This window comes from Jaculus jaculus, chromosome 2 (genome assembly GCF_020740685.1).
Source record: "Jaculus jaculus isolate mJacJac1 chromosome 2, mJacJac1.mat.Y.cur, whole genome shotgun sequence".
Taxonomy (NCBI): domain Eukaryota; kingdom Metazoa; phylum Chordata; class Mammalia; order Rodentia; family Dipodidae; genus Jaculus; species Jaculus jaculus.
This window is the reverse complement of record NC_059103.1, coordinates 111484195-111498868: the sequence shown is the minus strand read 5'-3', so window position 1 is coordinate 111498868 and position 14674 is coordinate 111484195. Positions and strand designations below refer to the sequence as shown.

General features: G+C 44.3%; 1 protein-coding gene across 4 annotated transcripts in view; it reads left to right on the top strand.

Annotated features, from left to right (window-relative positions):
* The window catches only part of Aff1 (AF4/FMR2 family member 1), a 214019-nt gene that overhangs the window by 129047 nt on the left and 70298 nt on the right, over positions 1 to 14674 (top strand). Inside the window, exon 1 of one of the 4 annotated variants that reach the window (XM_045143709.1) lies at positions 13138 to 13159. The exons of the other annotated variants lie outside the window; for them this stretch is intronic. Within the exon in view, the coding sequence (XP_044999644.1) occupies positions 13148 to 13159 (12 nt within the window). The 5' untranslated portion in view covers positions 13138 to 13147. Of the gene's footprint in view, positions 1 to 13137; positions 13160 to 14674 lie in introns of those variants that run through there. 4 annotated transcript variants of the gene reach the window in all.

The following is a 14674-nucleotide window of genomic DNA, read 5'->3' as shown; positions in this document are numbered from 1 at the left end:
GGTGATCCTCCTGCCTCTGCCTCCTGAGTGCTGGGATTAAAGGCATGTGCCACCATGTCCGGCTCCAAAAATGAAATATTTTTTTTAAATTTAAAGTCCCTTCACTTTCTCTGCAGCCTTGCCTTCATGTTGACAGCTGATGCAGTGCAGTTATGTGTCAGATACATGGTTCCAGTGAAAAGACTATTGGAACTCAGTTTTGCTTCCTACTTTTCCTCCCCATGATCCCCGATACGGATTCCCTTAGTTCCTTTTTATCTTTACTTTTTAATATTTTAATATTTTCTTTATTTTACCTTCTTTTAATTTTTCTATCTTATCCATTTTGAGAGAGAAAGTGAGGGGGGGGGAGCGAGCGAGCGAGCGAGCATGTGCACAAATGGGCACAACAGGTTATCCAGCCACTGCAAACAAACTCTAGATGCATATGCCTCCTTGTGCATCCACCTTACATGGGAACTAGGGAACTGAACCTGGGTCCTTAGGCTTCATAGGCAAGCGTCTTAACCAATACTCCATCTCTTCAGCCCTTAGTTCTTCTTTACATATGACCTTTCTCTCCACCTACATCTACCACTTACTTGTTTTGCTCTTTGTGATCTCAGTGTCACAGGAGGCGTTCTTTCTTCCGCCCTCCTCGATTCACACTGCCCTCACGCAGCTCCTTCCCAGCTTCAGCGCAGAGCACGTGCTCCACTCCAGTCTTACTCTCTTCACTCCTTTTTCTTGTTTTGGTTTTTCAAGGTAGGGTCTCACTTTGGCCCAGGCTGACTTGGAAGTAACTATGTAGTCTCAGGGTGGCCTTGAACTCACGGCGATCCTCCTGCCTCTGCCTCCCGAGTACTGGGATTAAAGGCATGGACTACCATGCCCCAGTCTTGTTGTTTTTTTTTTTTTGTTTGTTTGTTTTTTTGTTTTATTGACCTAGAATATACTCTGTAGTCTCAGAGTGCCCTTGAATGCACAGTGATCCCCTTACCTTTGCCTCCAGAGTGCTGGGATTAAAGACATGTGCCACCATTTTCTCCCCCCCCCCCCCCCACCGCCAAAAAAAAAAAAAAATTGGAATCTGAAGTAGGCAAACCGCCGGTGGCTGCTTCCTCTCCTTGAGTGTTTCAGGCCTATACCTGCACTGGGCCCTGTCCTACTTCACATCTTGTGCAACTGGCACACCCTGAACTTCCCTCCTTTGCAGCTGGCTCTTCTCCTGCCTCTTCAGAAAGGCCTTCCTCTCCTTGGAGCTTCCCTCTCTGCCCACCCCAGAGCTCTGCCCTTACCGTCTTCTCCCGGGTGACTCAAGGCTCTCTGCGCTCCAGGTCAGCTGCTGAAGTGGAGATTAGCACAAGCTTGCATTTTCTTCCCTAAAACACTTATCCTTTCACTTCCTTGCCCCCTGGACTTTTCTAGAAGTTTGCACGAGCATCTGAGAGCCAGTCTGTCTGGCAGACTACATTGTATCGCCTTTTCCTTGTCTCATGCATTCGCAGTGTGTTCCTTCTTCCTCCTGAGCATAAGGCTCACTTCCTTTCATCTGCATTAGCCATTTGCCACATCAGTCCAGTACATACTACTTTGTAATTAGTCATGGGAAGTACCCTTTTTCTTTCTCCCACCACCTATGGTTAGTTTACATCTCTAACATAATCCTTGAACTATGGTAACTTCCTTCCAACCTGTCTTCCTGCTTCTTTCCATCCATCTCTTCAGACTGCCTGCCATCCCATTCAATGAGAAAGTAGTTTTTGCTGTTTGTGTTTTTTTTTTTTTTTTTTTTTTTATGTAGGGTCTGACTTGATCTAGGCTGACCTAGAACTTAGTAGCCCCAGGCTACCCTAGAGCTCACAGCAATCCTCCTACCTCAGCCTCCCGATTGCTGTCACTAAAGGCATGCGTCATTATACCAGACTTAAGAAAATAGGTTTTAAAAAAATATATTTAAAAAATGCTTTTGAGCCAGGCCTGGTGGTGCATGCCTTTAATCCCAGCACTTGGGAGGCAAAGGTAGGAGGAATGCCGTGAGTTCAGGGCCATCCTGAGACTACATAGTGAATTCTAGGACAGCCTGAGCTAGAGTGAGACCCTACCTTTCAAAAACCAAAACCAACCAACCAAACAAAAAATCTTTTTTTTAAATTTATTAAATTTTTATTTATTTATTTGAGAAGGGAGTGCTGATAGAGCAAATGGGCACTCCAGGGCCCCAAGTTGATGGAGAAGAAATCCAGAAGCATGTGCCATCTTATGCACCTGGCTTACATGGGTTCTGGGAATTGAACATGGCAGGTGCCTTAACTTGTAAGCCATCTCTCCAGCTTTAAAAATATTTTTAAAGTATTATTTATTTGCAAGCAGAGAGAGAAAGATTGAAGGGAGACAGAGAGAATGGGCACCCCAGGGCCTCTAGCCGCTGCAAACGAACTCCAGACACATATACCACTGTGCATCTGAATTTATGTGGGTACTAGGAAGTGGAACCCCGGTCATTAGGCTTTGCAGGCAACTGCTTTAACTGTTGAGCAATCTCTCCAGCCCCCTAAATATTTTTATTTGCTTACTTGCAAGCAGAGAGAGATAGTAGAGAGACAGAGAGAGAGGGAATTTTTAAACAGGGCATGCAAGGGCTTCTAGCTGCTGCAAACAAACTCCAGATGCATCATCTGGCTTTATGTGGGTACTGGGGAATCAAACCCAAGTAGTTAGGCTTTGCAGGCAAGCACCTTAAGCACTGAGCCATCTCTCCAGCTCCAGAAGGGTAGACCTTCCCCCACTCCACACCCAGGGTAAGGACTTGCTCTAGCTCAGGCTGACCTAGAATTCACTATTTAGTCTCAGGCTGGCCTCGAACTCATGGTGCTTCTCCTACCTCTGCCTCCCACGTGCTAGGATTAAAGGTGTGCACCACCATATCCAGCAAGAAAGTGGCTTTTATTAAATGAAAATTGGATCAAGTTAAAGATCTTCCATTCAATCCACCCCTTCTTTCCATCCACTCCATCCCTCTTTTCCTTAGCTACCCATTGTGTCCTTATATTACCTACATTGGCCTCAGTTGTTTCTTGTTGGCCCAAGTGATCCTGTCTTGCATCCCTGACAGCTGTAGCTTCAGGTGAGTGCCACTGAATCAGCCCTCTTTCCATTGGCTGTAGTTGTTTTGTCTTCCGACGGGGTTTCCTTTGCAGCTCAGACCTCCAATGATCTGGGATCACAGGTGGGTGCTACCATGCCTGGCTACCAGTTGTCATCTTAATAGAGCTCCTCCTGGCGTCTACAGTTAAGGTGTGACCCTCCTGTGGCGCTGGCTTCTCACCCCTGCCTACCTCTTGGGCTGTTTTCTGTGCCCCTGCTGAGGCCTGAGCTTCAGCAATCTTCCCTGTATTGTGCACTGCCTGTTCTTCTCCAGGTGGTGAACATTTTGAGAGCAGAAATCAGTGTGTCTCTTGTGCATAGAATAAATGAGGACTGGGTGAAAACTGGAATTTTTGCCACATTGTGCTCAGCTTGAAGATTTCCTAACACTTTGCTTTTGATCTTGAGTCTGGAGGATATAATCCTTTTTAAATGTTGGTCTGAACAGTATGGTGTGAGAATTGATTTGTATTTAGGATACTTGGCTGGGATCCTGGCACTATGTTCAACTTTTTAAAAAGAATTATGGTTTCAACCCAAGTATTTAAATCATGGCATTCGTACATGTGAGTGAAAATGTGCAGCCTCATCCATTCTTTAGCATTTTAAGTGCATGTCTGCCCCTTCATTACTGAACTTCTAGGCATGGAGTCTTGATATTTGTCAGATTGCTTAATGTGCTATAAACTTGGAAAGCCAGGCATAGTTGTCACACCTATGATATCAGCATCTGAGAGGTTGAGGTAAAAGGCTCATACGTTTGAGACTTAACTTGGACTACAGAGTGAGATCCAGGGCAGACTGGGCCAGAGTGAACCCCCCCCAACAAACAAACAAACAAACAAACAAAGCAAAAAATTGGAAAGTCATGATTTGGTGAATCAGTCATACATCTAGACTTATAGGGGTTCCCCCCTACAGTTGAATAAGATACAGCATTTCCTTCACTGTTTTTTGAAAATAAGTGGTATGTTGTAATAAAATTGTTGCCCTAGACAGACAAGGATTCAGTCTTAAATATTTTGTGTTGAGTGAATCACTTTTCCTGGGAATGAGCCAATCAAATCGGGTGGAGTGTTTACTGTCTCACCACCACAAAGGTGTCATTAGTTAGTATCCTAGTAACTTAAAAATTACTAACTCGGAAGAAGTTTGACTGCAGCCTGGGCTTCATTTTGAAGTAAGATTAATGATCTTGCAGTAAGGAAAAGCAGAGCCCTGGGTCCTTTATCTCCTATATATTCTTTCAAGATTCTAGTGAAGCAGTCGCCAAGACAAGGAAAAACACTGGCATATTGTTCTGAAGTGAATCTAGCCTCTTATGTTGTATGACTCACCTAAAACTCAGATTTGTTCCATGCAAGTCCAGTAGAGTGACTGCCCTGTGGTTTGTTTGCTTCTTTGGGTCATGTTTCTAGTAGTCTGTCTGGGTGTGTGTTCTAATCTGCCAACACCTGCCTTGGCAGGAGGCCATGCAAATCACCGAGGAGCCCCCCTACTGGCCCCCAAGCAGTAAAGGAACAAGACTGCCTCATGCATTGTTCCCCCAGGCAAAGGGCCTGCTCAGTCTAAGGAAAATGAAGATATCCATGATGCACATGCTATATAATGCTGGGGCTGTGTTTAATGTAAACAGGCTTCTTAAAAATGAACACACTTAGGCTGGAGAGGTGGCTCCACGGTTAAGGGTACTTGTTTGCAAAGCCTGATGACCTGAGTGTCTGTCACCCCCACCTCCCCCAATAGGGTTTCACTGTAGCCCAGGCTGACCTGGAATTCACTATGTAATCTCAGTGTGGCCTCAAACTGTTAGTGATCATCCTACCTCTGCCTCCTGAGTGCTGGGCTTAAAGGCATGCGCCACTACACCTGGCTTGACCTGAGTTTTATTCCCCAGTACCCATGTAAAGCAAATGCACAAAGTGGCACATTTGTCTAGAGTTCATGCTCTCGGTCTGCCTCTTTTTCTCTTTCAAATAAAATAGACAAAATGAAACAAAAAGGGCTGGAGAGATGGCTTAGTGGTTAAGGCACACGCCTGTGAAGCCTAAGAACTCAGATTCTATTCCCCAGAACACATATAAGCCAGATGCACAAGGTGGCACATGCATAGGGTTTATTTGCAGTGGCTATAGGTCCTGGCGCTCCCATTCTCACCCCTGTCTCTACTAAATAAATAAAAATAAAAGTTAAAAAATAAATAAGAAAATAAAAAGTAATAAAATATTGAAAAAAATGAGCACATCTCCAGATCTCTATTCCCACGTTGTCCCCCAGAATTGGAGAAATGTCCCCTTGTTTTGAACAGTACTACCATCTAAGAATTAGTATACTTTGTGTTGATTTCTGTTTTGGGTGTTTTCACTAAAAACTGAAGCATATTGGATTGTTAATGGAGTAATTTCTGACTTCTTAGAATGCACAGTGAGTCCTTCTGGGTCCTTCCTGTCACTTGCCTTTGACCCTTGTAAGTGGTGGTAATCTTTTCCTGTGCATCAGGGTCGTTCTATATACATGTGACGATTCTTCACGTTCTGCAGACTGGAGAGATGAGACCCCACACATCTGTCCCCTCTCTCTTCCTTCTCCTTAGCTGGCCTGGAACTCCCTGGATGAGACTGACTTCAGATCTTCTTGTCACCTTGTCCCAAATGGCTCACATGTGTCCTAGGCATATATCTTTTTTTAAAAGATTTCTTATGAAATGTCATTAATATTATCTACTTAAGCTTTAAAAAGTAATGTACAGGGCTGGAGAGATGGCTTAGCGGTTAAGTAATTGCCTGTGAAGCCTAAGGACCCCAGTTTGAGGCTCGATTCCCCAGGACCCACGTTAGCCAGATGCACAAGGGGGCGCACGCGTCTGGAGTTTGTTTGCAGTGGCTGGAAGCCCTGGTGCACCCATTTTCTCTCTCTTTCTCTCGCTGCCTCTTTCTCTGTCTGTTGCTCTCAAGTAAATAAATAAAAAATAAACCAAAAAATATTTTAAAAAGTAACGTACAACAGGCTCTTCTTTTTGCTTCTCTTCACCCTGTGTTCAAATATGTGTATGTGCTACTTTGCATCTGGCTTTACATGGCACTAGGGGATTGTACCTGGGCTGGCAGGCTTTGGAGCCAAGTACTTTTACATTGAGTCATCTTCACAGCCCTTGAATGATTTCTTATACTCCTTAAATGTATGATATCAGCACTTGTTTTCGTACTGTAGTAAAAAAAAAAAAAACAAACAAGTATACCAAATATTAGTAATGTCAGTCTACTTGAAACCTTTCCAGTTAAGTGACCGCACCCAAGACAGTGGAACCTATGTTATCAAGACAGTGGGACATGTGCTGTCCTCCCTGACGATGAGTCCAATGTGAGTAGGAAGGACATAGAATTATTAGTCCTCTTGCAGCTCTTACAAGTTATCTTAGACTAAACGATTTGTAAGTGATAGAAATTATCCTTTGTAGTTCTGGCTACTGGGCAGTCCCAACATCAGCACACCGGCAGCTTCAGAGTGTGGTGAAGGCCTATTCTGTGCTCCCAAGGTGGTGCCGAGAGCTGGGGAAGATGGCTCCGTAATTAAAGGGACTTGCTTCCAAGAGGGTGGGTATCTCCTGACATGGGGCAAAGGGGACGTCATATCCTCTCGTATGGAGGGAGAATTGGGAAGGATAAAGAAATAGCCTCAGTTCCTTAGGGCCTTTTTGTTTGTTTTGGATTTTTTGAGGTAGGAGATATATTTATGTATATGTATATATTTTGAGTTAGGGTCTTGCTCTAGGCCAGACTGACCTGGAACTCACTCTGTAGTCCCAGGCTGTCCTTGAACTCAGGGCAGTCTTCCTCCTACCTCTGCCTCCTGAATGGTGGAATTAAAGGTGTGTGCCACCATGCCTGGCCCAAAGAGTATTTTTAACATTTTTTTATTGACAGATTTTGAGAACTTCCGTAATTATTGACAATAAACCATGATAATTCCTCTCCTCCCCCGTTTTCCCCTTCACAAATCCACTCTCCATCATATCCCTTTCCCATCTCAATTAGTCTCTCTTTTGTTTTGATGTCATCATCTTTTCATCCTATTATGAGGTTCCTGAGTAGGTAGTACCAAGCACTGTGAGGTCATGGATATGTAGGCCATTTTGTATTGGAAGAATGCAGTGTAAGCAGTCCTACCCTTCCTTTGGCTCTTACATTCTTTCCACCACCTCTTCTGCAATGGACCCTGAGCCTTGGAGGGTGTGATAGAGATGTTTCAGTGCTGAGCATTCCTCTGTTGCTTCTTCTCAGCACTATAGTGCCTTTTGAGTCATCCCAGAGGTCACTGCCATCTGAAAAAAGAAGCCTCTCTAACCAAGATTGAGAGTAGCATTAATATATGGGTATGAACATTAAGAAAAGCGCTTACCAGGCAAGTTATGAGCATAATATATTCATTTTGCCAGATACCAGCAGGCATTATACCCTCCTCGTGCTCATGACCTACCCCATCATAGATTTTCAGTACCAGGCATGTATTCCCTCCCATGGAGTGGACCTTCAGTCCAATTAGAAAGTGGTTGGTTTTCCCCAGAACAGACATGCCACTATTGCACCCTTTGGCTCATTTGGCCTGGCTGGCCAAACTTAAGGCTTACAGTGTCCACTGTTGTTTATCTCTACTGATGACTTTTTCCCTCTCCCATGGCACTGTGTGCAGCATAGCTTTTTTAGCTTTCTGTCAGCCGGTCTACATGGAGGAGGTTTTCAGCTCAGCTCCAGCAGGGTTTCTCAGCCCTAGCATATGGAGTCTTCAGCAGTAGGGTCTTATCATCTATTCCTGGTGGGAAATCAAGAGCCTCAGCAATGGCCTGTAATGTTTTGGGGACATCAGGGACCTCCCTGTCCAACAACTCACTGGACGGTATCCATCCCTGGCGCTGAAAATTTTGTTGTAACAACCTATGGATTCTGGATGCACCACTACCCCCAAAAAGTAGGTTTCCATATGGCTTATTCATACCCTCTTGGATTTTGATTAACTTTCCCTCTTCCCTCTTCCTTCCTCTCTCCCTTCCTTCCTCCCTCCCTCCCTCCCCCTTCCTTCCTCCCTCTCTCCCCCCCACTTTCTTTCTTTCTTTCTTTCTTTCTTTCTTTCTTTCTTTCTTTCTTTCTTTCTTTCTTTCTTTCTTTCTTTCTTTCTTTCTTTCTTTCTTTCTTTCTGTTTTCTGAGGTAGGGTCTCCCTCTACTTCAAGCTGACCTGGAATTCATTCTGTAGTCTCAGGGTGGCCTTGAACTCATGGCAGTCTTCCTACCTCTGCATTCCCAAGTGCTGGAGTTAAAGTCTTGTGCCACCAACCCCGGCCTCCATCCTTTCTTGACCCAATCTCTTCCCCTGACCTTACTTAGGCCTGTTCATAAGAATGTTTTTAAATGGTGTGTATGTGCATGTGCACATGTGGAGGTCTGAGGATAACCTCCGGGTGTTTATCCTCCTTTTCCACCTTTCTTGAGACAGGGTCTCCCTTGTTTTTGCCACTAAATGTTTGTCATTATAGCTGGCCCTTGAGCTTCTCCTGGATCTGTTTCCCATTACTATTCCTGTTGCTGTCGGTGTGTTCAGATGTCAGATGCATGCCACTTTGTGTCTGGTTTCATGTGGGTGCTAGAGAATTGAGCTCATGCCAGCAGACATGTAAGCAACTGCTCTTAACTGCTGAGCCATCTCCCCAACCACAAAGAATTCCCCCCCCCCCCGACCCCAAAGTAAGGTCTTAGTCTAGCCCAGGCTGACCTGGAACTCACTCTGGAGTTCCAGGCTGGCCTCAAATTCACAACAATCCTCCTACCTCTGCCTCCTGAGTGCTAGGATTAAAGGTGTGCACCACCACATCCAGCATTTGAAGATTTTTTGTTTTGTTTTGTTTTTAACATTTTATTTTTTTATTTATTTACTTGAAAGAGAGAGAGAGAAATACAGAAATAGGCAGGTAGACAGAATGGGCGCACCAGGGCCTCCAGCCACTGCAAACGAACTCCAGATGCATGTGCCCCCTTGTGCATCTGGCTAACATGGGTCCTGGGGAACTGAGCCTCGAACCAGGTCCTTAGGCTTCACAGGCAAGCGCTTAACTGCTAAGCCATCTCTCCAGCCCTGTTTTGGTTTTTTTGAGGTAGTGTCTTGTTCTAGCCCTGGTGACCTGGAATTCACTATGATTCACTATGTACTCTCCAGGTAGCCTTGAACTCACAGTGATCCTCCTACCTCTGCCTCCCTAGTGCTAGTATTAAAGCTGTGCACACTCACGCCTTGCCAAAGAATTTTTTTTTCAGAAGGCCTTTGTGGTGGTTTGAATATGATAACCGTTTCAATTTTCAAAAACATATTTATTTATTTGAAAGCAGACATACATACACACATGCACATACACACACACACCGAATGAGAGAGAGAGAGAGAGAGGGAGAGAGGAGAGCGAGAGCAAGCAAGCGAGAACGCACGCACACATATGGGCATGCTAGGGTTTCTAGCCACTGCAAACAAACTCCAGATATATGTGCCACTTTTGTGCATCTAGCTTTATGTGGGTACTGGGGGATCAAACCCAGGTTGTTAGGCTTTACAGACAACTGCCTTAGCTGCTGAGCCATCTCTCTAGCTCTCAACTGTTTTAGTTTTCTTTCTGCTGATGTTACTAGGGTTACCTGAAGGGTGGTAGTTGCATAGGACTCAATAGACTGGACAGGAATTTGTCTAACAATACAAGATCATACAGATTTCCTTCAAAATACAGAATAATGTAGGATATCAATCACTGCATGAGAATAAAGATGTAGACATGCTTTATGTCCCTTGCTTATAGACCTAATTCTACGTACTGATTGGCACCAATCATGGGCTTATCCAAAAATTTAGGATTAAGGATGGAGGAATTTTGAATACTGCTCCAGTGGTGGAATAAGTAGATCTTAGAGCATGCTTTCTAGTGGCTCATCATTGCCCCGCGCTCTGCATAGGGGCACTCATGGGACATTCCGGACCTGGGGCTTATGTCTAATCCTAGAACTGAGAAGCCTGAGACAGGAGGAATGCCATGAGTTTTAGGTTCGCTTTGGCTACAGAGTGAGACCCTGTCTCAAAAGCAAAACAAAACAAACTCAAAAAGGAAGGCTTTAGATGGCTCGGCAGGTAAGAATACTTCTCACTCAAGCAGGAGTGCTTGAGGGGACTTGACACTATCTCCGCAGCACCCGTGTAAACACCTGGGTGTGCCTACACAGCTCTTAGCTCAGTCCTGTGGGGAGCAGAGACTGAAGAAGCCTCTTGGAAAGCCTGTGGATGAGTAATGGAGAGGGGACACCTACCTGCTCTGACCTCCTTGTGCATCTGTACGCATGCACATGCACACACACACACACACACACACACACTCCCCACACACAAAGTGGGGTATGACTGACATGGTTTGTCCTGGCTTTTTCCATAGGAGAAGCTCTTTTATTCTTTTCCTTGTCCAATAAATGACTTCACTTGAGGGGTACCTTGTAGTTATTCAGCCCAGCCCTCAGGGTGTATCAGCACTTGGTTGGTGGACAGCGCCATAGCCCCTGCCCTGATTCCTTCACCCTCATCCCCCAGGATCCCAGTATCTAAAGTTACAGTGTTCCCCAAAATCACTCAGTTCAGAGATTCGAAACATTCCATACACACACAGTCAAGTGGTTGATCGTTTCCTCAGAGCTACAGAGATGATGGCTATTAAAACCACAGGAGGCTGTTGTGGGGAGGTGAGAAAATTCAGTAAAATGTAGGGAAGGAAAAGGGACAAGACAAAACTGAGACTTGGTGTCATGGTGAGACAGTGAAAAGAGTGGAAGCATCTGTGTCTTATTAGCAATGTTCCCTGTGTAGGAGACCCATGTTCAAGCTGTTTCAAGCAATGATAGAGGCATGGCTTGGAGCTTGGATATGCCTGGCTTGGAATTGTGATTATCAACATCAGCCTATGTGGGCAGAACATCTGGAGGTGACCTTGGACAAACACGTAACTTTCTCCCAGCTTGTCAAGTCTGCTAATGTTCTGCCCGTAAAGGGCAGTAAGCATATTGTCAAAGAAGTAGGCTTGCATCCACTAACTACTGATGGAAGGTCTTGGTGAGAAGTGGATTTTTATTTATTTCTTTGCTCAAGATGGGAGGGGAAGGAGGGAGAGAGAAAAGACTGTGGTCATGCCAGGGCTTCTTGCCATTACAAACAAACTCTAAACACTTTATGTGTCTGGCTTTATACATGAATACTAGGGAATTGAACCCTGGGCCAGCAGACTTTGCAAACAAGTGTCTTTAACCACTGAGCTATCTCCGCAGCCTGAGAAGTGGATTTTATTTATTTAGTTTTAAAAAAAAGTTTGGTTTTTTTTTTTTTTTTTTTTCCAAGGTAGGATCTTACTCTATCTCAGGCTGACCTAGAACTCACTCTGTAGTTCCAGGCTGGCCTGGAACTCAGTGATCTTCCTACCTCTGCCTTCTGAGTGCTGGGATTAAAGGTACACATCACCAGGTCCTGCTTAAAAGTGGGTGTTAGAGTGTCAAATTCATGTTTGTGTTTAAGCGTGGTTGTAAGTTTATGTGTGCCATGGAATTTTAGGGACCTTGCCCAGCGACCAGTCAAGGACTGCTGGATGTTTTCTGCTTCTGTAAGTGTTCAGGTCAGACGTGATGAGAACACAAGGTCAGTTTATCCTTTGTAGCTGGAACTTCGTTCCCTGAAGAATTGCTTTGAAAACATGTGTTCCTAATATGTCAAAATTGGATTGACTTAGGCTAAAAAGAAATTTGTAGCCTGATTGTTTAAAGGAACAAAAATATATTCACATGCCAAAACTTGCAGAGAGCACAGTGAGCGCTTGATAGATGCTTATGCCTTCTGTCAGTCTCATTTTCATGCGTCCATCCGTGGTCCAGGTAGAAAGTACTGTGCCGTAAAGAATTACAGAACTTCACCTCAGTCTCTTGTATACGTGGTGGCAGTGCTCTGAGGAGCCTCAGTGTTAGTGAATCATCTCACGAACTTGCTACCATAAATATGTTAGGGTTAAATAGCATAAAGATGTGATAAGATTGTTTTGAAATCCATAACACTTAAATTACTCACTTATTCTTCTCTATGCTTTAAATTTTCTTTTTTTTTTGCTGGTTGTGTGTGTTTATAATGTACATGAGCATGGAAGTTGTCATTCTGTGGACTGGAGTTGTGCCTCATTGTAGCACTTGCCAAGCATTCAAAAATGTCCTAGGGATTTAGCACTCTTCCTCCTCCCTCCCACCCAGAAAGAAAGAAAGAAAAAGGGAAAGGGGGAGGGAGGGAAATTGCTATTTTTACTCTAGGAATCTCCTTTATTACTTACCTTATGTTGGTATATATCTATACACATAATGTCGTGTGATAGAATTTGTTCTAAAGGAAATTGTTAACTAAATGAGATTTTTAATTCAGATACATCCTCTGGTGTAATTGTGTAGTCACACTACTTAATAGGTGGAGGTTAATAGGAATTCCCACTGGTGGCTTAAATATTTTGCTTATGTGCCATCAACTGCCTTAAATCGTGCCGATCTTTCTGTTGTCCTTGCAAGCCAAGCAAAGGGTAAGCTTTTCGGAATCCTGGTTTTGTGGGAGGGGGAAAAGACTGCCCATTTTGTAAAGCTGCATGTTTTTAAACTATGCACATGGTTCTTTGCACGAGTCAAAATTGCCAAAGGGACAGATGTTGCCAATTTCAAATGTACAGGGGGAAGGCAGAGATTGCTAAGCAACGGTGTACTTGAGAGAGCAGTTTTAGGAGCAGAGCCAGGGGACTTGTGCCTGGGAGCACTCGCGGCTTCTTATGGCTGTGTACCAGGGACGACATGCAAAGTTCTTCCCTGTCAAGGCCGCCCTTGCAGCCACTAGCGCCAACGACAGGGACCTAGTGGCACCATCCATGTAGGGCTGGCAAGGGGATGTGTGGAGACAGGAAAGCTCTTTTGCCATGTGGGAGGGCATTAAGACATGCTCAAGGAGGTAAGTGCCCCCAAGTATTTAGCTGCCTCCCAGTGAGCATGCAGCCTGAGGCTCAGATGGTGTAGAATGTGAGGCCTCCTCAGAACATGGGTCTGTCTGCTTCTCCTCTTTTCTTGGAGAGAGAGAACAGAGTAACCTTTGGTGTGGAGCTGCTGTGTGCATGACTCTGTGTGTGTGTGTCTGCGCGTCTCTCTCCCTCCCTCTCTCTCTCTCTCTATGTATGTATATGTATGTGTGTATACACACACACACACACACATGCGCGCGCGTGCGCGCGCACACAGTAAATAAGCTTTCCAGCCATAGATATTCTGCCTCTGCCTTTGTATACACCTGGCAAGTACAGACAGTGGCATGCTGCGGCTTTTCTCTTTCCTTTTGACTGCCACTGGAGACTTGGCACACCTCTTGAGATTTGTGTGGTTGTTGGTTTGCATTGTGTATCTTTTCTTCCTTCATAATAAACCAGTACTAGTAACTGCAAAGGAAGCACAACATCGTATCGTATTTGTAGAAAACAGCCACCGCTTTGTTGCTGTTAGGAGACATTGTCTCACTGTAGGGCCCAAGCTGGCCTTGAACTTAGGGCAGTTCCCTTGCCTGTCTCCTAAGTGCTGTAGTTACAAGAATTCACCACCATGCTCATCGACAATGTATTTTGATAATATATTTTACAGGAACTGAGAGCATACATATTTAATAATTCCTTACCACTAAAGATATTTCGCTTCATCTTTTAAACTGTGGTCCTAAATTTCTGAATGACTTAGCAAATTTTATAAAGCTGCAAATTGAATATATTGAGTATTGAAAAGCCGAAACATGGATTGTGTATACGTGTGTATTCTTTTGAAGGTCTCCCTGCTTTTATTTGTGTGTTGTCAGTGGACACATACTCAGGTCTAAGTGAGAAGGCTGGGGGTCCTCCTGCACAGGCAGCTGCCTTCTCACCCAAGAGGCACGTTTCAGGGTCTTCCGAGGAGTGTGGACTAGGGGGCTGGGGAAGTTTCATCCTTGCAGTTTTATGGCCCCCATTTCCCTTTTCAGCAGTGCATGGTCACATGGCTGCATGTGTCCTCAGGCTACGTTGATGAGATGAATGCAGCTAATAAGAAAAGGTGTGTTTCTGTTTTTGTTCCTGGACTACAGATTTGCTTAAGGTTAAACTATAGTGTAATTGAACAGAGAATCCTCAAATTATGGTGTGAATTCTTACTTCATTGATTTTAATGCAAATTAAGCCTTTTTTGGCTTTCGTTTCAAGTAGACTCTGGATCATAAAATAAATCAGAAGTCCTGTTACCAATAGACTTAAGAGGCAACTTAAGTTTCCTCTGCCTCCTGAGTGTTTTTTAAGTGCTATGTTTCATTCTGCAAAAAGCTTTAGAGCAGTTTTCTTTAGTATATAAACAACTCTTTGACATGAGATGCCTCTAAAAGGTTTACTAAAAAGTTTACCTGCCCAGGAGCCAATTTGAATGCCTCCAGAGCTACCTAACGTGCTGCTCATTCCAA